Source organism: Plectropomus leopardus, chromosome 5 (assembly GCF_008729295.1).
Source record: "Plectropomus leopardus isolate mb chromosome 5, YSFRI_Pleo_2.0, whole genome shotgun sequence".
In the NCBI taxonomy this organism is placed as follows: Eukaryota; Metazoa; Chordata; class Actinopteri; order Perciformes; family Serranidae; genus Plectropomus; species Plectropomus leopardus.
In genome coordinates, this window is record NC_056467.1 from 23417984 (window position 1) to 23439485 (window position 21502).

Consider the following 21502-nt stretch of genomic DNA (forward strand, 5'->3'; position numbering starts at 1 on the left):
TATTTGGTCAGTTTTCAGCACTAAGCAAAAGTGATATGTTGAAGATCACATGATGGCCGTCTGCAAACACAAGAGGGGACTTTGTCCAAACTGAGCTCTAGTGACTCAGCCCAGATCAGAATGCAAGGCATGATGGATCCAGGTGAATCACACAGAACTGGAACACAAAAAAACATGGAAGCATTTTAAAAAAAAATGAATCCAGTTAATAAATAGCGTTTTCAAGGACTTTTCTTAAATGTTCAACCTTAATTTGGGACTACAAATTCTCTTTTCATCTTATGTTTATTAAGCTTTCACTCCGGGTTTACAAAAACACAAAATATCAAAAGGTGTAGTACATTTGTCAGAGCATTTTGAGCTTTGGGCAAATTATTACAAAAGTAGGCAAACTGTGTTGTACATCATGACAGTGATAAAGTCATACAAAGGGGAAAGCTTGGATCGTTGGATGCTCATGGGTTTTGAAAATGTTGATAGATTCATGGAGTTTTCTGGTAACTGGTTTAAGGAACAAGCTGTATTTTCATGTGCACAATAAGGAGCAAGTTAAACCAAGGTTTTTTTTATTGATTAATAACTTTTTTTCTCAACATATTCATATGCAGTTACATATAAATGTTAAAATACAAAACTGTTTATCTTGGCATTGACTGTTCTTATGCTCGCTTTTGTAGTCAGAAATTAGAAAGCGGTGAGTCTAACAAAGTGGCACCTGCCTCGATACACCTCCGGTGTAATGTTGCTACAGGTTCTGACTGCTAAATCAACGCGGTTTAAAAATCCCAAAGCAACTTCAAGTGATTTATTAGTGGATAAAAACATTCAGTCTTTAAAATCTGAGTGATAATCTAAATGTTACAATTCAGGCCATACGTGTGCAGTAGAATAAAGGCTGTGCATCAGTAATTTGAATGTGACATTTGAATCATCTCTTCTCCGAGAAGATGCACCAAGACTGTCGACAAAACAGCGAGTGTATTTTTATTGTTCTTGACGTAGAATCAATCTACTGTGAAACAACTCTTACAAAACACGGAGTAACGCAAACACAAACAAATGATTTGATCTACAAATACTGCATAGTTTAATCAGTGCATTTGGACACAAATGTATTCTAACATCGAGGGAAATGAAGTTGAGGTCAATGTCTTTTTGGTGTTGTTATGCATCTATTTGGAAAGTGTAAACACTACATAAGAACCTTGTTTGGTTCCACCTTCCTGAGCACGTCTTCTGATTCATTCTTTTGAACAGAATAACTGACCTTGTCAAAAGAATAAATGACCTTGTCAAGATAAGAATTTCCTATTTATACTATCTATACATCTATAGGCTTTAAAAAAAAAAAAAAAATCACAAGATTAACTGTACAAGATGAATGTGAACTGCGTGGCACACATATCTTGCTCATCAAATTGAGTGCCAATAGCCAGTGTGGAAAAATTTGATAGATATGAAGCTTATACAATGCCTTTACTTGTGCTGCTCCATTTAGAAAGCAATTTGGAGAAACTGCCCTACCAGTACAATTGACCTCAAGCACAGGAGAGTGGACAGAGAGAGCTCAGAAACCTGGTGTCTTGAAGAATAAGACACTTTCAAGGTCAGCTGTGAGTGTTTAAAGTAGCTGGGTGGCCATTGATTTTCCCTAAGCTAGTAACCGAATGGCTCCGTTCTCAGAGCCCAGCAGCAGCAGCCTCTTGGTGGGCAGGACGGCCAGGCTGGTCAGAGTGCCGCGGAAGTTCTCTGAGCTCAGCTTTGTGCTGCTAACAGGGCTCAGGGAGATATCGGCCATGGAGTACACGCCAATCTTGTTAGCCACTGTTCCGGTCACGATCTCCGAACCGTAAAGGTCAAAGGCATGGATGGGATCGGACTGCGACTTGTACTGACGGAGAGGCTTGTGCTCCAGATCTTTCCAAACCGAGAGTGTGTAGTCAGTGGAGGAGCTGATGACCAAGTTTCCTTCAGCAGCCTGAAAAGCAAAATATGAGAGAGGAAGTCACTGACGATTCATTCCATATCCAGTTAACACTGCTAGCCTAAGTTTATATTCTTTCCAAATGGGTGATTAAATGCAACGCAATGTAATCAAAATGTCCTTATAAATATCCTGGAACTAAAAACATGAAAAATAAGTAAAGTGATAAATAAGTAGGGCTACACCATAGGGAATATCACTATTTTTGACCACATACCTTGATATTGATATCAGAGGATATTGTAGGGTTGACCATTTATTCTTTCACAAAATATTCATTCGATGAGATTTTTGATAAATACTTACCAATACTGTAGATATAATGGCTAAGCGGGGTAAGGCAAATAATATAGCAGGTACAACAGTTTGGTGAACTCAGAAAATTACATCACTTTAGTGTAATGCAATTGATATCTAGTCTTATGTCATGATATCGATACAATTTTGATATATCGCCCAGCCCTGTACATAAGTAAACCCCCCCTTTACAACTGAAAGAAAAGATACTTCACAACAACATGTGGTACACATATTCAGACAAATAAAGCCTTCTTATATCTTATATTTTTTCTCAAATTGTCTGCAGCTACTGACTGACTGCCATTGTAAAGCACATAGCTTGAGATTTAATGAAAATATTAAAAACATGACTGCAAGTGTTTATTTACCCACGCACTCGAAATCTTTATTGGGAGTTAGTTCATTTATTGATAATCTTTATTTACTATGAATAATAAAGTATTATTGTTTAAACAAGATGAACAGCTCATTTGTTTTAAATTTCCAAGTTAAGTATAAAAACAGTCACTGGTTGATGCACGTAAGACCTGAGGGGGACGCCTGAGTCACACGGATGTACCAATGAGAACCACAGTGATTTTTCTAATGAGTAACTTGTGTCCATATTTGCCTAAACTTGTGCCTTGAAAACTAGAGATACAATCCTTGACCTAATTTGGGGTTAAATAAAGTTTGCTCATCCTTGCGCACTGTTGACAACAGATCTGCTGGGTACAACTTTCACCATCTCTGCAATGATTAGTATCTCTCCATTAGCTTTGGGGAATGTCAAAATAAAAGCCACTATGCTGATCGTTGAGTAACATGCTCTTCCAACCATTGTCTGGCGATTTTTGTCAAATAGTTATGATGTCATGCAATAATGCAGGTTTTTCCAACCTGTAAACAACCCACCGGGAGGTTAAGGTCAGACATATGGATGTCGGAGTCAATACAAGTAACAAATGACGGCTGTAGACTGCGTGGGTTGTGATTTCCATCCAAAAGTTTCCCTGTTTACCAGAAAGCCTCATTGGAATTAACTATACACCAGAACATGCTAGCTTATGCAACAAATCTAAAGATTATCCTTTTCCTGACTCTCCCATATTGCTCAAAAAAGATTTTGTAGAAACACAATAGTGGTTTGTGAATGACATTGTGAAATAAACAACATATGAACATAATGAAATGATCTTCTTTACTGTAAAAGCCTGTCAGCCCATTGTTTTTGATGGTATACAGTTCATGGTACCCCCCTCAAACCCACACAACCCTATTTTTATTTCAGAAATGACACCATGCTTACAACCCTAAGTAATGGAGTCATGTTGGAGTAACTGTCCACTTGTTTTTGGCTATAAGTTTATATGGCAGAATACAAAGTTTGACTGCAACATAGAGATCGATCGCCCATTTATCTAACACACAGCATGACCCACCACCCTCTGCCCACGCCTTGAGTCAACAACTTGACTGTTTATTGCACTCATCAGCCCTGTTTTTGGAAATGTGTAAAACACTGGTATGTGGTGAAACAAGAGTTCAAGTTCATGTGCGGACACCATTTGATTGAGGTATCATGTTCCATGTGAGGAACTCACACATATTACTGGTTTCCCTCTAAGCTGAACGGACAAATGGACATATAAGAGTATTTGGTTTTCACCCACTTTAAGTTTTTCATATTTACTGCATTACAAAATCGAATTACTGCGAAAGTAAATACTTAAAATTTTTAAATTATTTTAAAAAATGAGGATTTTTTTAAAACGGCGTGACGGAAAAGATTGTTTGATGTTAAAAGATTTGGTGATGTGAGGTATATGGTACGACAGCAAAAATCTGTACAGGTAGAGATTTGGTTATACCATTTCTACAGCCGGTGCTTTTAAGGAAGGGCTATTTAGCAAATCAGGGCTTGATTCTGGCATTATACTGTGATTCTCGTGTGATCTCAAAAATTCAGCTGCGTCATAAGGTAAAATAATTTGTGTGAACATGGAGGAGGAGAATAAAGTTGTAAAAACAGACACCTAAGATACTTGATAATATTGTTCTTAAGTACCTCAAAGTTTCCATTTGGAAAGAATTTTAGTTGTACTGTTTCTGTTTTTTGGTTGTTAACTTAAGTTTTGTCTATTAGCCATTTGCTTTTTTTTGTTTCAATGGAAGTTCCACATAGACAAAGAAAATAATTAAATTTGTTGAAGCATATTGGTTATTTTAAACCATTTCTTAATTGAGTTTGATGAACAATTACTGTATTGCGATGTATACAGTTACTGTGATGAAAAAACTGGATGTACCATGATAGAAGATTTTGTCCATATTGCCCACAACATTGACTAATTGTTAAATTACCATTGTATGGTATTGCAGTAGAAAGAAGGGACTGTTTTATACTCTATTACTATTTGTGCGTTAAAAGACAAACTTCAAGGTGCTGATTGCCGAACTGCAAAATTTTCAATACAAGAAATTCATATATTCTTTTAAAATACAATCAAAATTGGTTGTTGTTTGTCCTCCTATGCTTTCTCCCTTTTATTCTGAAGTCTACTGGGCATTCAACATCTGCAAGCTGAGCTGCTGAGCACCCCGAGCATCCAACATTTTTACACTGTTCTGCAGGATCTTATTTACTTATGCATTCAACAAATCTATTGAAGCTTATATTAAGTACTTGAGTTTGGTGTTGTTATCATTTAAATACATTTGAAAGTACACTCAAATTTAGTTATTGTTTGTCTTCCTGTCCTTCCTCTGTTGGGCATTCAACATTTTTTAAAGATTTTATTTTGGCATTTTTGCCTTTATTTGATTAAGCATGAAAGGGGGAGAGAGAGGGGATGACATGCAGCAAAGGGCTGCGGGCTGGAGTCGAACCTGTGGACGCTGCGACACAGCCTCAGAACATGGGGTGCCCACTGTACCACCTGAGCTGTTGACCACCCTGGGCATTCAACATTTTTAAACTGCTCTACAGGCACTTATTTACTTAAGCATTCAACAAATCTATTGAAGCTAATATTAACTTTCCCCATTTGGCAAAATTATCATTTTAAAACACGAAAAGCATTTGCATAATGCCTCCAGGTAATTGATAAAACTATTTAAAAGGAATCTGGTAATAAGAAATGCACTTGAAGGGTGCCATGTGGCCTACAGTTTTGACTATGTAGTCACAAGGATCCTCTTTCAAGTCTGGACAGGTGCCTTTCGTTGCATGTCATCCCCCCTCTCCCTCACATTTCTTGTCTCCTCTTTACAGTCTGCTTTTTAAATAAAGTCAAAAATGCTCGAAAAATATGAAAGAAATTCATTTGTTCATTTCATACAAGTACATAAATACTGATAACAGCCAAAGGTGCATAGAATATGCTTCACTGTCACTGGTAGATAGATCATCTTGTTGTCAAGAAGGAAGAAAACACACACATATGCTCCAAGTATACCTTCATTTGGAGGATATCTCCCTCATGAGCCGGCCAGCCCTTCAGAACAAGTCCAGTTCGTGCGTCGAGCAGAACAATGAAGCCAGATGAGAAACCCGCAGCCACAGTGCGCCCTGAAGGGCTCACTGCCAGGTAGCGGATGAGCCCAGCACTGACATTGTTGTATGCCAGACGAAATTCATGCTGGAGACAAAGGGGAAGATTTGTCACTGTCATGTCTAAAATAACTCTATAGCAGAGAAGTGTAAAAAAAAGTGCTCCTGTTTTGAAAACACATAGATAATTGGTAGATGTTGTATGCCAGAATGAACTCGCTAAGTGAAATTGCTACCTGCAATCCGGGTTTGCGAGGATCGATGAAGCGGAGAATAGAATCTGCACTGCCAAACACAACACTGCAGTGTGGTGCTGGCATGGTGGTGACAGCTGTAATGGGATTCTTCCCGTCCACGGCTTCATACGAGCGGATCTGCTTGCCTAAGGACAAAAGAAAAAGTGTAGTTACATAGAAAAGTATACGTGTTTCAATGTATCCATCATGTCCTCTAGCGAAACACATGAACGACTTTGTGTTTTAGATGCACAGTTCTGATCATGAGCAGAAATTAATTTTCTCCATTACCTGTATACTGGTCCCACAAGTGCACACTGCCGTCGCAGCTGACTACTTCCTGTGAAGCTTCTAGCTGTCCAACATAGAAGACTGACTTTCGATGGTCATTATATGTCAGCCTGGGATCTACCTCCTGCGTGCCGTCTCCATGGTTATAGAGGGGCCAAAGTTTCACAGTCTTGTCTTTACTACCAGACAGGAAGTAATCCTCTCCTGCCAGCGGTGCCAAACACTTTGTGGTGCCTGCGTGACCCAGGAAGCTCTGCAGTCGGATCTGGTGAAAGTGGAAATGCTGATCCTGCTGGTTGAGGCCAATCTCATACTGCCAGTAGGCCAGCCAGTTGCCCTGCAGGGAGCGGCCACTGCGAGGGAGCTCCTGTTTCAGGGCGCTGTCCTCCGGGGTGGGGCCCGTCACCCAGGAGGAGGAAAATGAGGCTGTACCGGTAGATGGAGTGGTGAAGGTGGAGGCAGTGGTGATAATTGGGGTGGTATGACTGGCGCGTCCCCAAGAGTTTGCCAAGCCCAGGTTTGGGCTGCCATCATAATCAGTGTCCCGGGACACTTGGATACGGTTTCCCACCAGGTGGCTCCCAAAAGTGCCTGATTCTGGGAGGGAGTCTCCCAGCGAGGTGGAGCTACTTGAGGGTGCAGGAAATGGGCTGCATCCCACTCGTCTGCCAAAACCAGAGGAGAGACCCGTTGAGGAAGGAGGTACCTCCACCCTTGATGCTGTTGTGGGGTTTGTCTCTGGGCTCCCCTGACGCAAACTCTGATGGTAGGACTGGGCCATCTGCCAGACCAGCTCGTGGTTCGGAACCACTTTCCGAATTGCCACATCGCCTACAAAATCACAATACAACAATGATTTATACCACTTTAGTGTAAAAATATATTAGCTTCACACAAAGCACTGGCCGTTTAAAGGTGTCTTTCAGCTGCAAGGAAACAATGTTGCTGTTCCTCTTAGACTTCCAGTCCATCCACTACTGCATAAAAACAGCATAAGAGACTGTAAACTTCAGTCCTCCTGAACTGAAATATACACCGTGGGAAAAGGCTAAATTAGTTTTCGGACCTTGCTTCTAAATGGTAGTTGTTCCTTCAACAAGGTACAAATTTGATGTCAGAAATAAAAGTCTACTGCTTCGCTGAAGACACAAACCTATGCAAAGCATGGACTGTAGCAGTAAATAAAAAGAAATTGGCATTCAGCACGTTTACATGTTAGCAAAAGTTAAATCATTTTTGTTATTCCCACTAAAACTTAAAAATACGTGTTAACATGTTAGTCTGACTGAAATAATGAAGTCAAATTTCTCAGTTAGTCAGGCTAACACACCTAGATAATGCCGTTGAGGGTCAGTTTAATCTTTCATGTGTACACCTCAATCGGACTTGAACTGACCAAGGCGTTCTGCGCATGCAACATATTCCCTACACTGGACTCTGACCCAGAAATCAAACAGCATAAATACATTTAAAAAAGCCGTAAAAAAAAGAAGAAGCGAAGAAAACAAAACAATACAAATGCATTAACCTGTAAAGTAAAGCGCAGATTATGTACAAAATGCACATTGCCCAAAAGTTATCCATGTTTTCACTGTTTGAGATACAACCTGTTTGCAGCTCGCTTAATTGTTTGGTATGTGACATAATAAGCCAACAGGAAGAAGCTCCAATAGCAACTAGCTGAAACTGCTGAAGTTTGTACCTTGTTGAAGGAAAAAAACTATCATTGAGCAGCAAAGTTCTTGAAATAATTTCGCCATTTCCCACAGTGTATTTTAATGTGCCAATGTTCAGCATTTCATATGCTGTTCACATGTCATATGCAGTAGTGGCTGGACCGGAGGTCTAAGTGAAACACAAATGTAGCTCCCTAGCAATCTAAAGATGAAAGGTCTATGCTGACTTCTTCTTGCTGGATAACCTATTTGAATTTGGCACAAGATGAGGCATTTCCTACCTATGAGGCAGTAGAAGGGGATGTAGGAGGCATGGGCCATTTCAGGGTTAAATACAGTCTGTAGCTCCTCCAAAACCCCCAACTCATATGTCACATTCGACTCTTCAGGTGTGCAGACATCCACAACCATGACTTCTCCCACAACTCTGTGAGGGGCGCTGTCCAGCTACAGCGTAAGAAAGACAGTATTTCAAATTTCGTTTTCAAAAGACATGAGTGTAACTACATGATGAAACTTCTAAATTATCTGATGCAACAAGAATAAACATCCTGCTACACTCGTATATACAAGTACTCTTTTTCTCTCACTGCCTGTCAGACAGTTTGTATTCCAAGTATCTGTCCTGTTTTTATTTTCATCCATATTTTTATCTGCCTTTCCATCTGTGTTGTGAGGCTCTCTGTGACAGATCTGCTTGTTGAAAGCATTCTAGAAATAAACCTGAGATCCCACTTGTCAGTTTTCATGTGTTTTGTGCGTCTATGTGTGTGTGCATACCTGGGGCTGCAGAGAATGCAGCAGAGAGAAAACAGCAAAGAACCGACGCAGAGTGTCAGCCATATGCTGTTGCACCATCTCCCTCCCGATGCGCAGACAGATGAGAGCCATCAGGCTGAGTGTCTTGAGACAGACGGCGGTGCGTGTCTGCACCCCACTGGGGAACCTGAGTACAGCAGAATGTGTACAACCAAGCAGAGGATGAATGACAGATTTATTGTGGCATGTTTTCTGATTATACTCTATATCAAAACCACAATGAAAAATACACTGCACTTCAAAAAGTAGGAACAGTTCAGCATATATTTCAGTATATAAAAAGCAAATAAATGTTTACAATATTTTACAATGATTCTGCTATCAGACATGGTGTCTGAATGACTGAACACTATCGTCAGTTATACCTCAAAGTACATCTAGATTATGTAGGTGGTTGTATGTGTGCTATTTACCCCATACGAGGGGTGGTTAGCAGGTCCAGTAGTGGCAGCAGCACATCCTGGTTAATCTTCATGAGCATGTCCATTAGAGTAGTATCAGAGAGAAAGACGATAATCTTCTGTGTTAGTGCAACAGCTCCAAGCAGACTTGCCTCCTTACGTGTGTTAAGACGCTGCGAAGAAGGTGGAGCAACCTGGAAACATACACATTTGTGAAATAAAAGTACATTTGGTTAATGATCTAGCTTCATAGGTCAAATTAAGTTTAATATGTGTTCTTACTAGGCTTGGGTGGTGTCACAGTATTATGGTATACCACGGTATTTAGAAATCCTGACAATATGATCTTCAATATCAAAAATACAGGTGGTCCTCTTTCTATTAAACTTATTGTATATGTCTGCATAGCATGCACCATCAGAGCCTCAGTCTTTATTGGTGGAACAGGCAGCTGAGCTGACAGATAAAGTGACTGCAGGTAGTGGGAATAAGAGAGACTTGCAGGGAAAAACAGCTTATTTGCACATCTAACTCAGTAAATTCAGAGTTTACTTCAACCAAATCAGCATTGGGGATTGATGGAACAGTGGACCAACTAAGTAGATGACTAAAATGACAAATTAGGATGGTTTTGGTTCGTTTTATTTTGTTTCTGTTGAGTTTGAATTAAGTGTGGTCTATGATGAGTTCACAAGGTAACTACACTGAAAACGAGAAAATTTCATTCAGAAGGAGCATAGCTATATTTCTCTGTCCAATAAGGTAAATGGGTCTAAGAAAATACCTTTCTTTACATTTTGTGAGTTTAAATTGTTTTTCTTTAGACTGAGAAAGCCAAGCCCAAGCCTAGTTAGTACATTTGCCTTACCAGATATCCTATATAAGGCAGGTACTGGTAAGTGAGTACAGGCTCTCCATAAAGTTGAGCTATGTAGATGAGACAGTCCAACACAGGCCCTGCTGTCTGGTCACCAACCACAGGTTTCTTCTCATACACGCTGCCCATGCCCACAGTCTCCAGTGTGCTCTCCTCAGATGCGACGGCCACAAACTGGTGTTTCTCAAGACCTAGAGGCAGAAAACATGAGAAGGAAAAGTATGCAGTAACACACGATAGTGGTTTGAAATGCAAAAAGTGTTTGGTCAATGTTGCAAAATGTAAATGCGCAAATGAGGAGATATAAACTTTTAACATTGACTTACCAATGTAACAGTTTGTGAGCAATCGCAGCAAATTTCTGGCTACGTATCTTGAGGTCACTGTTGGTCCAAGTTTTGCCGACAGCCATCGAACTGTTTTACAGACTGTATCTATGTGTAGAGACGTGATTCAAATTATTACACATTTTCAGTTAAAAAAAACACAGAATTTTCAGAAAACTTAATTATTCACTCACCTAGAAGAATCTTTTGCTCTTTCTCCCCAGACTCCTCTAATGGATCTTGGTCTTCCTCCTCCTGCTCTCCCACAATGCCTTTCTCAGTCTCTTCCAGAGCCATTCCATTAACAAATTCACCCTCGACAGCAACTGTTGCTGCTGAGGCCTCTGTGCAACCAGAGAGACTGAGCTCCAGGTTGGCAACAGCAGGGCTGTCTGTCCCATCTTTACCCTCATTAGTCTCAGTCACCTCCTCTTCCTCCAGCTCTCCTCCCTCCTCTCCCTCACTGGCTTGTTTCAGGTCCTGGTTGCTGTCGGCTGATTTGAGGCTGGCTCGATCCCGCATTGAGTCTCCATCACCCAGTGAAAGCTCACTTGTGCTGCTTTTGTCACTTAGTTTCCCCACACTTAGAGACTCCTGGTCTTGATCCTTGGCTGCTGAGTTCTGGCTCTGCTGTTTCCCAGCAGCCACTGCTGCTCCGCTGTTGACATAGAACCCATTCTGAAAGTCTTCTGCCTCAGAAAGAAACACTTGGTCATTGAGACTTATGCCAGAGGAGTAATCAACCATCCCTGTCTCTCCCACCACGCCGACTCCTCCAGTGGCACCACTGCCTCCTCCTATATTCCCGCTGACAGACCCAGAGGATGACCGCACCTCGCCACACTGAAAGTCCTCTTCCTCCTCTTCTCCAAGATTACATGTGCCTCCCCTCAGCCCTTTGCAAGCTTCCCCGCCAGAGCCTGAGATGCCGCTTTCAAAACCAGTGATGACCTGCAGCACATGGGGGAGCAGGCTGGACAGAAAGGCCTGCAGGCCGAGCCTCACAACCAGCTGCAGGATGAAACAGTCAGTATAGAGATAGAAGCGTCCTCGCAGGCAGTGAGGGTTTTCATAAACGTTGATCAGTGGCTTCAGTAAGTACTTGTTTGCATTTCTGGGACCCAGTACTCTGGAGATGGGCTCAAAAAGGTACCAGGCAGCATAGACAGCAGTCGACTCCTCGAGCATGAGGGCTAGAATGAAGGGCAGCAGAATTTCAAGACCCTCTGCTGTGACGTTACCCCGCAACAGCGTCTCAAGCTGCTGCCACAGGTGAAAGACAACATCTCTTCCTTGACGACTACAGGTGGTCTCCATCTTGGCATGGTAGGAAAAGATAAAATGATGAAGTGCTGCAAAATATGAAGGGAAAGGAAAGGGGCTGATGATTGAGTTTAATAACTGGCAGGGGTTTGGGGGAGGGAGACCATCACAGATGGGATCATATTTGAAAAGAAGTGGACGTGGGCAATCTGGTACTTCTCTATGTGCTATTCCAGAGTGCTTCTCTATTAGCAGCAGTGTCTCGAGAGCATGGTGCAAAGACAGTGGCACATCACGGAGGCTGGCAGAGCAGAGCTTCATAGCAGCTTGAAAACGCTGTCTCAGGGGGGTGCCTGGTTTCAGTCCTCTCAGTTTAGAGGGGTAGAATATCTCAGCAATTAGAACACCAAGGGCCTGCATGTCTCTTTGGTAGAGCTGTGTCAGAGAGGGTAGAGATTCAATTATGGCACCATCTCTTGTGCAGTCAGTGGATCCTGCAGGATGACATACTTCAGCGTGCAGACTCTTCACAAGGAAGTTGTTTAACTTCTCTAGCTCTTCCAAAGGCTGCAATGGGTTGAAGCCTTCAGGGAGAGCGATCTTGATATCCTCTGCACTGGTGGTGGTCACGCTCACATCTCCGTGCTTTTTGTTAATTGGGCCAACTCTTTGTAACATGGCACTGCGCAAACCGGGGCCTAAGCTGCTTGTAAAATCCCCGGGGAATGAACTCGGTGACTGAGATACAATGTGTGAAGTGTGCTCTCCTCCCATCTTTCCTCCCACCGTACTGATGCTTGGCAGTGGTACTGAACAAGACGCAGAACTGGATGAGCCAGCAGACCCTAGTGAGTCAAGAGCCTCCATACCTTGTTCAAGCTCTTCATCTCTGTCCACCATGGTCCAGCTGCTTGACTCGCACCCTGTGGACTCTGGCACCAATCCATCCACAGTGTCAGCCACGGTGTCGATTTGAGGGATGTGTAGAGAAGGCACGTTTAGAGCAGCAAGGCCAAGGAGAGGAGGTTCTGCCGGGGAATATTGGGAGGGAGATAAGCGTGGCGGGTGGGGCTGGTCGAACAGCTGAACTACGCCATATGTAGTCAGGTTGGTGTGGTTGTCCACCAGGTGCAGGCACACGTTCTTGGCCTTGACAGCTTCTTTACCAGACAGCTTGTAGCCAAATGTGAGGTCTATCCAGTGATGCAAGTGCTGGGACACCTCTCTGCTCTCCAAGAGGCGCCGATGAACCTCAATGAACTCCTCGCATGACTTGCACCAGGAAGGCACATCCAGGTCTGGCATATCGGGGTGGATTGAGCGGAAAATGGAGGGATCTGTGTAAAACTCTGGAATGCACTCGTCAGGGGTCCAGCTTTGCATGCGCTCCATGCTGGCTGGGTATTCATTAGGCTCCCACTGTGACCTAACATGGCTGCACAACACTGATTTGGGTGTCTGCCGGGCTTTGTAGACATAATAGGTAATGTCTGAGAGTACATCAGATATGTGATGAGGTACATGGAGATGGTCGGACTGTCCAGCACCACCAGCACCTACAGAACCACCAAGGTCTCCACCGACACCGCTTCCACCTACCCCATTACCCACTGCAGCAGCCAAAGCCTCTTTGGTCATCTCATATGTGAAGTCCAGCTGCTTATCACCTTTGTTGAGTCTGAACTTTGACCTCCTGAGGTCCCGGAATTTTCCAAATGGCACAGTGAAATCCACGACCCAAGGCAACACTGGATGATAATTAGGGTCTCCTTCTCGCCGTCCTGCTAACCTGTTCAGCTCCATCAGGTAGCGGAAGTTACTGACTCGTCCGTGGACCCAGTCCAGAACCAACTGCTTGAGCTCATGAAAGCAGTCTTTGCAAAGTATTTTGTTCTCTTGGCTCACACATGATGTGTTCCTTGGCAGGACACTTTTTGGCACTTGCCTGCCTGTAACATCACTGTTTGGTTCCCCTTCCATCCCCAGTTCTTCATAGTGGGCGAGGTTGACCTTGAGGCGGCTGCAGAGCTGCTCATCTACTGCTATGTCCTGCAGGGAGAGCTCTCCACAAGACAGACCTGCTGCATGACATCCCTGTAGGGCGATTAGTAACTGGTAGAGAATGAACAACACTTTGGCATGGCTGTTAGCAAGCTTGGCGGGGCTGAAGGAGACAATATCATGGAGTGAATACTGAGTATAAGGTAGAATCACATACAGCATCTCTGCCGTCTCCAGCAGACACTCTGCAGGCAGAACATTAGGACACAGATGGTCTGACTGGGACTTGGAAAAGCAAGATGAACTGGATGGCAAGTAGTTTTCTTTCTCCTTCTCTCTGGCTGGAGAAAGGGATGGTGACACTCTGTCAGATGAGATGAATGTGGAGTTGAAGAGCTTCTGTAAAGCATGACGCACTGCATCCACAGCTGCAACGTGCATCTGCTCACTGGCTCCTGCATATGCCTGCACAAGTTTGTAATGAGCGTCACGCCACAGATTCCTGGAAAAAGGAAAAAAGACAAAAAGATAGATACATCACGATTTCAAATATGTTGCACTCAATTACTGCATTTTAATTTTGCCCTATTTTAGATACTGTAAAATCATACATAAATTTCACGAGTCAACTTTAAAGTCTCTACAAACAAAGACTTAACGGACACCTATCCTAAGAGTTCAATTAACAAATAGTTACATTTGACTTTCTGACTGTAGAAATCTTTAAGAAGCTGCAAGCAAGAGTTAACACCTAATGTTATTTAGTTTGTCAACAGAGAATGAATCAACTGCTGTCCTAACCACAGCAGGGAGCAATGGGAATACAGTTCATTTAGATCACACAAAAACACTCAAGGACTCCACAAAAGCAAGTCCATTTTAAGTTAAGATCAAGGTTCCCTGATATTAGGGCTGCAGTTTACAATTATTTTCATTACTGGTTAATCGAACAGTTATTAAATTGATATATTTGATACTACTATAAAACTGACAAAAGCAGTAAAGCAGCATGGCTGCTAGATAAATTACCTAAACAAGTTATCCTTGATCAAAAATTGCTGCTGATTAAAGCTCAATTGATGAGCTTACTGATTACTTAATTCATTGTTTCTGCTCTAATTATCACAGAAAAGCTTTTTTAAGCTCTGTGGATGAAAGTAATTCATGTTTATGAATAACAGTCAGGTGCCATGAATGAAAGATCTTCTTTAAAGGTAGATTTTTACTTTGAGTTTAAGCACAGATGGAAGTTGACATGTATTACCACTTTGTACAGAATACACAGATAAAACAATAGGATATCAGACAGTACCTGACATTATGTTGTGACACACATTGCATGGTTCTGACATAAGAATCCTTTGACATGAACTCCATGTGTTGATGGCAGGGGTCTCTGGCCAATCTGTAGCTCAGCTTGCTTTTCCTCAGACCCTGAATGCACACTCTGGTCCAGCCGGGAGGCAACTTCGCCTGAGAACACTGAAGGTAGGTGCGGATTTCAGCCTCACTGATGCTGTCAAAGCGGGCACAGCGCATGATCCTCCTTTCCCTAAGGCCCGTCACCCAGCGTGTAGGAACAAGAGCTATGAGCTCCCTGGGACGGGGACCTGGGCCTTGCTGCCGCCGGTCGACCCCCAAGTCTTTCTCAACTGCATGCATCAGCCAATCCATGGTGAGTCTACGATGGTTGTTACGAGTTGCACAATGTCCTGCTGCGTACACCCTGCTGTCTCCCACAAGGATGACTTTCAGACATTCATCAAGGGAGAAATCAAAGTCATCGAGGGCAGACCTGATCTCCTCTTCCACCTGTCCCTCTGAGGAAAATAATGAAAAGCATAATGGATAATTATATTGGTAACTATTTTATTTGTACTGTAATATTCAGTGATGCACATACTGTGACAATAAATTATCAGAGACATTATCAGGAGACATTTTTATAATTATGTATTAATTCAATTATGAAATTATAGCCAATAAATAGTGCCAATAATACGAAGCCAGACCGCACACACAAACACAAACACACACACACACACACACACACACACACACACACGAAGAAGAAGAAGAAAGAGAAGAAGAAGAAGAAGAAGAAGAAGAAGAAGAAGAAGAAAAACAACAACAACAAGCCAGCATGGTTGACTAGAGGTGACTCTCTGCCTCTCTCTTTATTTGCTTTTTAATCAGTCAATTTAAGATTAATTAAAAGTCATCTTAATTTCACATTCTTGTATTCATTATAAGGGATGCACAATCAAATTGGTGTGTCATCATTACTGGCAGATATTGGCTTTAAAATGGCCACCATACTGATTTCTGCAGACAGATAGATAGATAGATAGATAGATAGATAGATAGATAGATAGATAGATAAAAAGATATAGATGTTATTCATTTATTGACAAGGTGAAAATGTGCAAAACAACAACCAAAATCTTAAGTATTTTTCTTATTTTGCACAATGAACGAATATTACATACACTGAAAGGCATTGTATCTTATGTCTCCATCTGCTGGTGGGCCATCACAATAAGATTATGGATAATATGATGTAAACAGAAGAGACTTGAAGATCACATAAATTAGATGGGGAAAAGGGAGGATATATGGGTATCAGCCAAATGAGTTGTTTATATTCAAACATATCAGATATTGGCAAAAATCTAATATTGTGCATCTCGATTTATTATACTGATCTGGGTTAGGGGCACTGAAAGAAGGCCATTTGGCCATTTGAAGACCCTTTTTCACAGCCTTATGCCAGCAGGTATGGAAGCGTCAGAGCTGTTCCTTGGTTTTGGTCTGTTAATAATAGTGATGTCAGTTGTTTTTGGTTAGGTCAGGGTTATTAAATCATCCATATTTCCCTCACTTCCTATTAGCCTTTCTTACTCTAAGGAGTGCAGCAACTGCAGGCATTTTAAAATACAAAATGTTACATTATTGGTTATGTTATCGGGCATGAGAAGCAGGTATATATATATATATATTGGTTATCAGTATCTTTAAAAAAAAAAAGAGAAAAACAATTTTGTGCATCCCTCCAAAAATAAATCATAAATACAATAAGACTACAGTACTAAAGATATATCATGCAGGACTTTCCTAAGAAACAATGTATAGATTCATACAGAAGTAATACCTCTCAATCATTTCCAATGACCCGCTCTCACTGCATACCTACTAACATTACTGAGCAACACGATAATAAGACGTTGATTGTTTTCCACAGAGGGGAAAAATAGGCTGCTGCAGTGAGGAGGAGATGTTGGTGAATGCACACGACTACTTCTCCTTCTGCAAGTCCCTGAAGTTTGAGCTCAGCTCTAATCACATGACTGTCTCCTGCTTCCGCCCCAATACATCTACCGTGGTGACAAGCTCGTGATTTAAAATATAACTGTAACACAAGAAAACACGTGTTGGGTGTCATACTTGCCAAAAGTACAACTTCCTCTACTTACAAGCTTCCCAAACGGTAGTATAGTAGCGGAAGCTAAAGTTGGGAATGGATCTAGAGTTAGCGAAGCTGCTAGCTGTCAGAGATAACATCCAACAACAACAAAGCCCAACTTACACCGACAATAAAAATATTTTAAGCTTCAAACAGTGAATGTAAATATTACCAAGCTAATGGCAACATCTTTTGCGTTTTAATTATGGGAATGGAGACGTGGAGTTTGGAGTCTTATAAGCTTAAAGAAGACTATTGGGGAAGTATCGTTAACTTAATGCTAACAGATAGCTTTACGAAGTAGCTAACGTTAGGATACCACACTCAAGCAAGGAAAAAAGCCTTCATAGAGTTACTGACATCGCGGACACAATGCTAAACAACAGCAGCCATACTGGTAAAAATGTCACTCTGTTGTAATTACAGAACAACAGCGCTCACTGTGTCATGTTCAGCTCACCTCTCTCCACTTGTACCAGTTGACAGCTAGTTAGCGTTAAGCTAACCTTGCACCGCCAGTTTCACACATAGTGAGTTTGCAGAACGGTGACTTTATAAAACGAGGGCATGCAGCAGGGCGACGTTTACTTCCTCCATGTTTTCTGTTGTTTACTGATGCGTGTCAGCAGACAGACGACAGTCAGTCAGCCGATGATGTTTTGTTCTGTGCTAGTTGGAGCCATGTTTAAGAAACGACACCTCACGTGACACAACACCAGCCCCATCTCATGTGATTACTGCTGCTGTGCTGAAGCTGCGGCAACACTTCTTCTTCTTCTGAGGTATAAAGGCAGCTGGCATCCTTTGTGTTGCAATACTGCCATCTCTTGGAGTAAGTTAACCCATGCAGTGACACTCAGCCTTTATTGGAAGATGACCATAAATCTTCTGCCTAGTCCTCTTCCACCACTCTCCATTGTGCTCTTTAATACTGCTCCCGCTACTGTCTTATCTTTTCATTTCCTCCATGATGTCCATTTTCTCTGACATATATTCCCTGCAACTCTGGTACCCCACAATGTTCACAATGTTTAATGTGTTTAATATAGTGAAGAGTGTAGCTCAATTACTACTATACTCGTTATCTGGTCATTATTAGCTCGTCTGTGCCATTTCCTCTCCATCTCACAGAATTTATTCAGTTTTGAAGTGATGTAAATGTATTCCCCCTTATCTCGTCAGGGGCACAATGATGCCATAAGATAAGGAAAGAGAAGATACAATAAGCTAAGATAAGATGAAACTTTATCCCAAGGAAGTTGCTGTGCAGCAGATGCAAAAAAAAAAAAAGTTAAGAGGAGAGCAGATACAAAGGGTGCGCATCAAAGGACTGAATAACATAGCAGAAAAAGAAAATGTATATAAAATACAACATACAGCAAATATAAACTATATATAAAGCCAGATAACATTAAGGTAACAGAACAGTAAGGTGCGAAATATACCAAGAAAAAGTTGACAGTAACGTGTAAACACTATGGTACAGATAGGTACACACCAATACATACAATATAATGACACAAAAGGGTTACCATTGTTAATAAATATAGGGTGGTTGCTTATAAATAAATATAATATGACTGCTTTATAATACACAAACTCAACATAGTAGAAAAGGCTGCAGTGTAATGCATCTTCCGAGGCACACTGGGCACATTGTTCAAAGCTTTTTATGTCCCCTATTTATGGAGAAAAACTGACCTTTTATATTGGTCATTCTTTTTTTTCTTGTCTTTTGAACATATATTCTTCTCTTTTACATTCATTGTTAATGTTGTGGTGTGCATGTGCCAACTTTAAACCTTGAATCCCTAATTTGAAGAGACACCAGCAAACTAATACATTTCACTGAGCTAATATAGTGAATGAAATGTCACCGCCTTTCCACATTATGCTGGTAATTCTCCTGCCTTTAATGTCCCTGGAAATAATCTTATTTTATTTTAGGAACTACCCCATCATAGACTACTTCCCAAATTGACAGTTTCTCAAGTTTGCAGACTTTCTGCTGTTCAGTTATGTAAATATTTGCCTCTGTGCTTGACTGAGATGTAGTGAAATTCATCTCCACATGGTGGCGTTGTGTCTGTAATTTCGCAGACAAATCCTTCAGCTGTATTGTGCAGACATGTTCACTATGAATAAATGTTTTGTCATCTGATCTTTTATTTTGTTGACAGTGTTGATGCAGTCTTTTGCACTGTCCCAACAAAAATAATCAAATCAGGCCCACTGTCTATGACTGTACAACACAGTGTTGTCATGATGGCTGGTGGCCAAATGTGATAAGTTTTTGATAGGTACTTCACTTAAATCAGTATTTCTACTGCATAATGTTAAATGTTTATGCTTGATTCCCTTTTTAATGTTGCTATAGGGCCTATTAAGTACAGATTTCCACCAAATCTGACTATTTGCAAAGATTGGACCCTTAATGAAACAAAAATCAACAGACTGAATAATTCCTGTCTATGGTAGATTTATCTGACTAGGGAACTATACATAGAATATTTAAAAGACATACATTCTGATTTACACGGAAAATGTTTCATTAATATTTATATATGATTATGTTCTCTGAAATGGTTATGAACACCCTACCCTCTAAGGTGGATTCTACTTTATAGTTGCAAACTCAATATGTATGTGATTTAATAAAGATGAGCCTTTAAAGAAAATCAATGTGTGTCTCTCAGTGTGCAATGATCTACTTCAGTTGTTGCTGCTGTATGAGTCCTGCTGTTGTCTGTACCTGGAAAGGCAGGCTTGTGAATGCTGTACACAAAGCAATCATACTTAGTGAATAAACTTTATACAAACATTTTAAACAGCAATTAAGTATGCATAATTTCTCTGTATGGACGTTCTGACAGCATATTTTAGCTGGGTACCTTGAGCGCATGATAAACCAATCATTTCAAGGAGAAACTGATTTAAAATAGCAGGCAAAACTGATTAAAAAGAAAGCTCAACTGATTAAAAAAAAGGTAAAAATCAAGGCGATTATTGTCTTGGTCACCAAATGTACTGTACAGATTGAAATAAATGTTGCATGTCCTAACAACTGTTAAAAATGAGTAAAAGGCATGGATGTTGAAATCCCACAGTGGATTGTAGATTCACAATTACAGGGTCATGAATTAAAAGCTTCTCTTATTTCAGCATGCAGGGTAATTACTGTCAGCATTTTTACAGAAAAGATACAGCCAAAGAACATGACATTCCTTGGCTCAGTATTTTGTGTCCTTCTCCTAGTTCTGCTCTTTGTACTTTTATAGGACTGCCAGACAGAATGAGCTTTATGCCCCAGAGCTGTGTTGGTTTTGGTTTAAAGCACTTGCTGCACGTGGCCTGAACTGACATAACAGCAAGGAAGACACAGTAAAGCATACTCTATGCATTACATTTCAGTACATTACATAACACTGCAATACATGTTTCTCAAGAAACGATGGATGTTTTCATGCAAAAGGTGAAGCATTTGTAAAAGGTGAAATATTACGGATATTATGGATGAAGTACATCCTTAATCCAGAGAAATAAAAGTAGTTTATTCTGCTAACAAGGTAATTTGCTTCGTAGTAGGAGTTACTTTGCATCTCTGCAGTCATTTTGTGTCTCTTTGTGATTGCTTTGCCCCTTTCTGTGTGCTTTGTGAGTCTCTTTGCAGCCGTTCTGCATCTCTTTGTAGTTGTTTTATATCCCTTTATGGTCATTTTGTGGTAATGTTTAATCCCTTCCTGGATGGTAAAGGCTATGTGTCTCTTTTAAGGACATTTTGCACATGAAGGCCAGGAGGGCCTCTCATACTTTGAGCCACTTGGCCTGTGCCCGGTAGATCCAGTTATCTATCTATGTTTTTGATACAGCGTGGTGTTGTCATGTGGGCATAATTGATGACTGGTTGCCAATTGTGATCAATGTTTGACAGGTACAACACTGAAATCAGGATTTCCACCATGTTATGTTAAATGTGCCATTATCCATTCCACTTCAAACAACTCCCCAGTAACTGTCTTGTGCCATTATGGTTATATGATGGAGATTTATGACATCCACTCAGCTTTAACTACCAAGCTTGGCATCTAACAACTGATAAATCATATTATATTTCAGACCATGCATACTTAACTTGCTTTTCCTGCAGGGCCTCTGGAAAAATTACACGAGGCCAGGGGCCATTAATTGACAAACATTTATCATTTGTCAGTGTATAATAAATTAATTGCCCGTTTCCAACCACTTAATGTTTTTTGTGTCTTCACTGATCTTTGCCCATTGACAAATCCAGTCACAGATGCCCTGCACAAGTCAGGAGTGCACAGGGCTGTTT

The 21502-nt window shown here is 41.1% G+C and overlaps 1 protein-coding gene across 1 annotated transcript; it reads right to left on the reverse strand.

Annotated features, from left to right (window-relative positions):
- Positions 1-266: 266 nt before the first annotated feature.
- Positions 267-17884, reverse strand: wdr81 (WD repeat domain 81). The gene is made up of 12 exons (XM_042486297.1): positions 17630-17884; positions 15019-15526; positions 10637-14208; positions 10443-10550; positions 10108-10307; positions 9252-9433; positions 8800-8965; positions 8301-8466; positions 6344-7174; positions 6053-6198; positions 5722-5904; positions 267-1978 (listed from the first exon to the last, which is right to left on the reverse strand). The coding sequence occupies exons 2-12, from the start codon at positions 15378-15380 to the stop codon at positions 1652-1654; spliced, it is 6243 nt and encodes a 2080-aa protein (XP_042342231.1). The 5' UTR covers positions 15381-15526; positions 17630-17884; the 3' UTR covers positions 267-1651.
- Positions 17885-21502: the final 3618 nt, after the last annotated feature.

What these genes read in the sequence shown, in the direction of transcription:
- wdr81 (XM_042486297.1), bottom strand. Translation starts at nt 15,380, where the DNA reads ATGGATTGGCTGATGCATGCAGTTGAGAAAGACTTGGGGGTCGACCGG. An exon ending in GTGTCACAACATAATGTCAG is followed by an intron (nt 14,209 to 15,018) that starts GTACTGTCTGAT and finishes TCCTTTTTCCAG; the next exon opens with GAATCTGTGGCGTGACGCTC. An exon ending in CTTGTGGGACCAGTATACAG is followed by an intron (nt 6,199 to 6,343) that starts GTAATGGAGAAA and finishes TTTTGTCCTTAG; the next exon opens with GCAAGCAGATCCGCTCGTAT.